The 7,426-nt window shown below is 38.7% G+C and overlaps 1 protein-coding gene across 1 annotated transcript; it reads left to right on the top strand.

Annotated features, from left to right (window-relative positions):
- The first annotated feature begins 4,881 nt into the window (after positions 1 to 4,881).
- On the top strand, positions 4,882 to 7,206 carry LOC123154824 (uncharacterized). The gene is made up of 3 exons (XM_044573452.1): positions 4,882 to 5,517; positions 5,697 to 5,930; positions 6,558 to 7,206. Exons 1-3 carry the CDS (start codon positions 4,934 to 4,936, stop codon positions 7,027 to 7,029), a joined length of 1,290 nt encoding a protein of 429 aa, XP_044429387.1. The 5' UTR covers positions 4,882 to 4,933; the 3' UTR covers positions 7,030 to 7,206.
- The last annotated feature ends 220 nt before the right edge of the window (positions 7,207 to 7,426 follow it).

Raw genomic sequence — 7,426 nt, 5'->3', positions numbered from 1 at the left:
CCTTGAACCTTTTCTTCTCACTATCCATGGATGATGTCTTGAAGGTAAACATGAGTGTTCAGATAATCTTCTTCTTCAAGACATGCTTTCAATAGGCTCAACTCTCACATGACCATTCTTTGGATAACTCCTTGAATAACACCTTGGTCATCAATAATATGCCTTCAAGCCAACATATGATCTTCAAGAATTTCCTATGGACAAACCCTTCAAGTATTTCAAAGCAACCATTAGTCCATAGGGATTGTCATAAATTACCAAAACCAAAGATGGGGCGACCATGCTCTTTCAGTTAATTTAGTCTGATGTTGGCCATTGATGGGTGGAATCTCATCTCGCCGGCCTCGCTCTACACCATGGTATTTAAGCTTCTCTTTTAAATGATGAAGAAACTCGTCGATGGATCAAAACCCATACAAGTTCACGTGCACATAAAAAATATTGTGCACCCTCAAATATTCATGAGCTACCACCTCCTCTTCCCCTATTGAGCATGCTTCCCAATAAGCATTATCCTCACATCTCGTGTCTCTCTCATCAGCATCCTTCCACACCATGTGGCCATGTAGTGTTGCTTGCTCTTGCGCACTTCCTCCATCATATTATTTGGGTCGTGCTTCAGCATAGGAAGCGACTGGTGAGGATATGACATCGATGCAGATGGAGCGGAGGCATGATGCTATGGTGACACTTCAAATTTGTGTAGATCAAAGGACCCTGGACCACACATAATACTACTATGCATGATTGACATCTTTTTGTACCTAGGACTAGGTATATGTAGATATTTACCAATATACAATTATATTGTCCATTTTTGTATCACCAACAAAAATCTAGTGACAAATTTACAAAAATCTAGGTATATTGATAAATAGTGTTATCGTGTGTTTATTCTTCTTATTTTATATGGACCAATTGTTACATGCAGGAAAATGGTTATTTGTAATGGTTATAACTTATAATACAACAATTTTTATTTTTGAACTATCATTATTCTTGTGTAGCTTTTGGGGACAACAAAACGTATCACCATTGTAAAATGAACAAAAAATTGATTTATGCATTATGAAGGCAAAGATGCTAGTGAAGCAACTATAATTTTTTATTTGCGACAAGCGCAACCTAGATCTAGAAAACCCTAAGAAGCCCAAGGATAATGGAGGAAAATCTATTTGCAAGCCAACCCAAGGTACAACATAACTTGTTTTCTCCGACCCGGTAAAGTGCAATCCTCACCTCTTTAGGTGAGAGTATGCCTAGAAATTTTGGAGTGGGAAGATCCATGGGCCCATTTTCTTAATTTAGGGGTTTGTCTTAAGCTCATAGCTATTTTATTTCTCTAATACTAATACTATAATAGACTCTCAATGAGTTCAGTAACAACAACTTACAACTGAGGAAACATCATTCTTCCTTAACGGGTCTAGGTTTTGGTATAATAACTCTGCAACTACTCGCCTCGACAAAATCAAGCCAATAACTTCCAGTCGCTAGAAGCATGTTAGGGCATTTCTGTGTGCGTGCGCGATCTCGTCCATGGGACAGACCGATGGGAGTGTGACGTTAAAACACAAACATATTTTCGAAGTAGAAACCCTAATTCTAGGTACTTTACCTAATTTACCAAAAATAAGCAAGAATCTTCGACAAAAACAAAAAAGTTGTGCTAAAAAAACAGGAAAAGCTATCCTTAGTTGTATGTTTCTTGATTTTATCAACAAGATGTGTCATGTTTTTTTACTAATTGTCGGGGATGTACCCCACGGTATGACCCGGCCGGAAATATGACCCAGCCGGGCTTGGCGGTTTACTTGAGACCCAGTTGACACTTGGCGATTCACTGGCGACCCGCCCTGACGAGACGGTTTACAAGCAACATGTCTGAACGTTATGACTCACTGGTAACCCGGCGGGTGGGACAGACGGATGACAAGGCCCAAGGCCCAGAAGGCCGGTTTATGTTAATGGTCGGCCGGTTTAAGAGGAAAGGCGTGAGGAATATTTACCTACAAGGAGTTAATACTCGGATTTGTATCGGGTTTCTATTAGAGGGTAGACTAGTCATAATCCTAACAGGACTCCACATGTAACCCACCCCTCTAACTTATATAAGGAGGGGCAGGCTTCCCCAAAGAGGGATAAGGAAGAAGAAAGAATCTTAAGGGCTAGACACAAAGAGCCGGTTTACTGGCGACTCTCTCGTGATGATAATGAGACCTAGCCACAAACAGCATGTAGGGTTATTACCGGATAATGTTTCCCGGGACCCGAAGCTGCCTAAATCCTTGTCTTGTGTTGCGTCTCTCAATTCCGCTCAACCCCTCTCAAGCTATCACATAGATGCGTTGGCCTCACGACTAAGTCCTCACATTAGGACATCTGCCGTGACAATTCTATGACACTAATGCACGGACATATTTTGAAAATAGCATTACCATATTTTCATGATTCGTTTGAGAGCATACATACTATTAAATCTTAGTTGTTTATAACTCTACTAAAGAAAATATTCGGTTATGTCAACAAGGGTTCCCCCACCTCAATGGCACCGAAAGGCCCCTAGAGGAGAGTGAACCTGGTGGTGGCACTTATGCAAGAATCGTAGGCACCTTTCTTTGGAGAGAGGTGTCAGACGATAGAGTGAGGTGGAAATGCATTTGGTTCCCCTAGTTTATAAAAATAGTTATATATGACAAAAAATATTTCATGATCAGAGGGGTTCCTTTATCCAACAAAACTAAATTATCCATCCTTGTGAAAAAGTATTCTTGATGAGTTAAAATATTTCAAATTTCCATGTTGAATACTAATTAAATAACTTCACACACACCATCTTAAAAATATTGATGTGGTTGTTCGACAACAAACTAGAAGCAATAATAAAAGGTTTGTGGACTGCCTTAGGAATGCGTAACAAAAATAATGAACAAATCAGCAAGTGGAAAAGATACAATAAAGAACAAAACATAAAGGGAGTGCCCTATGTAGGGTACATAACAAATGATTAAAAAAACTAAGAAGAAAGGGAATCAACAATAAAAAGGAAGTGAAGATGGTAAACTAAAACAAAAAATTGTACAATATATTTAAACAAAATTGGGAAATGAAAAACCGAATATATGCCTTGTTGACGTGAAACCAGTAGTCGTTTTGCTTGTGTATGTTTTTGAAAAGGAAGACCAAAAGTGAACCAACACCCTCGATTGTTGCAAAAACACCATCCGGTTACAAAAGCAGCCCAGACTAGTTCTGCAAATTGCTGCATTTGACTAGAAATCCATTTATTTCTCCTTTTTGGCTCAATATAAGGAAATAAAAAGTTTTATTATGTTAGAAATGTATGTTTAAGATAGAATCCATTGAGCAAAATAATTGAAACTAGATAAAAAGACAATTTATATCTACCATAACGGTGGAGATGGGAGGGAGAGTCGTCAACTACAATGCTTCCACATCGATCCACTGTGGCACTAGTACTCTCGTCGATAAGTATTGGTATGGAGCTTATATCATCAACGTGGTAGGTTGGGTCCCCTTGCCTGGCCTTCGCCTTGTTCTCCGTGTTGAAGGTTTGTGCTTCAAATTGTTGTCACTGGTATCTCAAGCAACGTCAAGCGACTTCCCGACTGTAGTTATCAGGACTACCTGCTCCAGTGATGTAGATTTGGTGTTGGCATGCTTCATAATGCTACGGTTAGAATTTAACCTCCTATAATTGTACCAGTTAGCAATCTGGCGTAACAATTGGCTGAAAGTTAATACTCGTACGTTCTAATCTTTTTCCTTCACTAGAAAAAATATACAGTTGTGAAGCCCGTTATCATTGATTCCTTTTCTATAATCTAGTTTATTAACTTATACACAGTATTAAAACTGAGTTTAAAACTACGAAGCAAAAGCCATTTATGAACATCGCTGAAACATGGCATATGATTGCATGAGTATGCACGTGGTCCCATATGATAGCTAGACGATGCATCATGCACTTAAAAAACCTATTTCCATTTTAAAACATCTCTGTTTGTGTATATCACGTAGAAATCTCGAAATTATTTTGAGAGAGAGAGAGATGGAAGATAAATGTGTAAAATTTATTGATTTCATGGGTTATTAATTTGTATCTATATATATACATATAAAAAAGACATGTAGATATGTACATAATTGATTGGCCCATGTATTGAATCTTTTTACCATGAAGTGTCATTAAATGACCTAAGCCAAGAAATCTGCCTATAGATGGAATTCCGTAAGTTGGATGTGGGAAGAATGGTCACCAAAATTAAGAGAAAAGATATGATTACCTTCGCTGGTAATGTGTGAATCATATATGTAGCCTAGTTATTGTGGGGAGATATTAAACAATTATTTGCAAATGTGTATGCAATAAAACTCCCTTGATGTACGTGTCACTAGCAGCCAAAACCGAATTAGATCCTGTGTGCTTTACATATTTGAGAGCGGCAGAAACCATGGTTTGGGTCTTGCACTCGAAGATGAGAACACATGTCATGCATGCGCACAAGATGCGTGTCCTATCTATCTACACCGAAATTGTTCAATACTCAATAGGCCTGCCTGTGTTGTTTCTAGCAATCTTGAGTATATTTGGAGGCCCGTGGCAATTATTCGCATTGGCAAAATAAGAAAAGATTTTTTTCAAAGAAAGACACAATGTCAAGGTCAACTTAAAATAGTTTGGGATGTTCCTCATAGGGTCATAAGAATTAAATATCTTAACTATAGTTCAATCTACTTTAGTATGGACCGATAAACTATAAATGAGACAAATTAATTAGCAAAAGTAGGACTGCACACAAGAGGGCTATAAATACACTATCTTACTCCCCAGTCTCCATCCCCAAGCTATAACCCATCTTCATAGTTCATACTCCTCATAATTCTATAGCGTTCAACTACCCACTTTCTCATGGATCCAATAGTCAACCAGGGGTGGATCTCTTCCGAGGTAGAGGAGGCATGCTCACTCATTGCTAGGCTCAACACCAACAAAATCATGTACGACCGTAACGATGACAAGAACAAGAAGCACAACTACATCGTGAAGTCTCTCCATGCATTGTTCCCTTCAAAGACCATGAAACAGGTAACAGATCTTTATATTGATCTCGCCGTGGAAATGCATATGACCCAATGGAGGGAGGGGACCCATGTTACTAGTGGTATCCCGCAAAACATTTTCACCTTTTGTGACCCTTTCAACGGTAACTATGAGCTACCGATGGAGGAGAATGGTGCTAGCAGCACACACAGTATCTACACCATGGGCGACCATGCGAATGAAAACTTCGGTGTACGAGAGGAGGCAACAATCATGGACAATAATGCATTGTCCTTTGGTTGTCCTATGGAGAATACGGGGATCACGGTGACAGGTGAGGCACCGCTGATGGCAGACAATAACAAGATGGAGGTGTTGGAGAACAATATTTCCATAGACCAACCAGTTCTTGCCGCACATCAATGGGGTTTTTGGACCGATGAGGAACACAGGTTCGTCCATGGTTGTATGCTCTCCTTTGTCATGTAGTTTTAATTGTTGTTTGTTTTCAGTGAACATATACCAATTAAGAATGTTGTGCATATTTATTATGTGAGATCAGTAGCTTATGTTGGTGATGATATTGTACTTTACTAAATGTACACTGGACACTGTCAATTTCCATTTACAGCATGGACGGCCTTGTTAATGAAAACTTTGAGGCACAAGAGGATGAGGATACAACCATGGATGATAATGGATTTTCATTTCGTTGCGGACTGGAGGATACAAGAATCCGGAAGACGGAGGAGGCTCCGATGATGGTAGACAAGAACAAGATGGTGGTCTTGGAGAACAATACTTCCGTTGATCGACCAGTTGTTGCCGCACATCAACGAATGTTTTGGAGCAAAGAGGAACACAAGTTAGTCGATACCTATATTCTTCCTTGTCATGTAGTTTTAGTTGTTCTTTATTTAAAATCAACATATGATAATTAAGCTCTGCGAATTAATTCTATGAGGCAGGTATGTTAAATTGATATTGCACTTTACTAAATGTATATCTGGATGTTTACAGTTTACATTTTTGATAAATACTAATCCCTGCAAATTAGATATTGATGAACTTTCTTTCTTACTTTACTTTTTGGCTTAAATTTTTTATGTGATTGGACCTTGATTAAAAATTAGAAAGGCAGTAAAATAGGCCATTAAATTCCGATATGGTACGTCTTGTCGCAATCAAACAGATCAATAACCTGTAATGATTGTCGTTTCACTACAGAAAAATAGAGGTATGATAATTTTGAATTTGTAATATGTTTTGGTTGTCTACAAAATGTTCGTTCACTTATGGATTTCTGATATACATATATTCTATCCAGTACCCGTAAATAAACAAAAGTAAGCATGCGTTGTTGTAGTGGTTCGAACCTGTCAAATTGGTAGTTTGCTTCAATCTATATTAGTTGCTTCAGTAAAACAACCGCACAATTCATCTTTCAGTAAACAATTTAACCTAACAATTCTTTTGAACATGATGTTCACAGGTCATTTCTTTATGGGCTGGAAGTCTATGGCCGTGGAGACTGGAAAAACATATCCAAGCACTTCGTCGCCACTAAGACCCCTGTCCAAGTTTCAAGCCATGCACAAAAGTTTTTCAAGAGAATACAGAAAAAGTCATCGTCAGGGACAAAGCGTTACAGCATCAATGATGTCAGGCTCCATGACAATGAGCTATTGGCAGCAAATAATAATTCTGTCACCTGGCAAGCCCTTTCTTTCACCGGCCTCAACAATGACCCAAGCTTTAAGTTGCAGGCTCCGACGAGCTCGTTAACAGTCATGAACAACCAAGCTCAGTGCTCCCCTTCCATATATAATCAACAAGTGGGTCATCAGCCAATGTGGAGTGAGGAGCAGATGATGGGTTCTGTTGCAGCTGTTATGGACGGGGTAGGAAATTATGTGCCAGATGGCCAACAAGGGTCAGCTTATTTTTATCTTGGCAATGTATGAACAAGATGTAGTAGATCGTAGGCTTGGGCCATGTTTGGAATACTAGCCAGGCATGTGTCCATGAATAAACGGACTGTCCTCCTAAAGATGGCAACAAGACATTATGGCCGGCATGTGTGTTTAATAAGTGAATAAATAGTTCTGTTTCCATATATAAAAAGTATTTCACCTTCGATAGTCTCATCATCTTAATAGTGTTTCTCATGCTAAAAAAAAGTGTTTGCCATCTCCCTTATTCTGTAAGACTATATATTGTTGTTGTATTTCCATATGAAAGCGTACATGATGTCTCAATATGTGGTCCTGACTGTTGTATCATAATTTGCCTACATTACGAGATTGTAATCACCCCATGAAAAAGCACAGGAATCTTAGCAAAAAATTAAATATTGGTTGA

This window comes from Triticum aestivum, chromosome 7A (assembly GCF_018294505.1).
Source record: "Triticum aestivum cultivar Chinese Spring chromosome 7A, IWGSC CS RefSeq v2.1, whole genome shotgun sequence".
Lineage (NCBI taxonomy): Eukaryota > Viridiplantae > Streptophyta > Magnoliopsida > Poales > Poaceae > Triticum > Triticum aestivum.
Note: the sequence above shows the minus strand (reverse complement) of the source record. Positions and strands in the feature narration are given on the sequence as shown.

Bases quoted from the DNA above. Each gene is read 5' to 3' on its own strand.
- LOC123154824 (XM_044573452.1), top strand. From the start codon at position 4,934: ATGGATCCAATAGTCAACCAGGGGTGGATCTCTTCCGAGGTAGAGGAG. The intron at 5,518-5,696 runs GTTCGTCCATGG...TTCCATTTACAG, and splicing joins TGGACCGATGAGGAACACAG to CATGGACGGCCTTGTTAATG. The intron at 5,931-6,557 runs GTTAGTCGATAC...TGATGTTCACAG, and splicing joins TGGAGCAAAGAGGAACACAA to GTCATTTCTTTATGGGCTGG.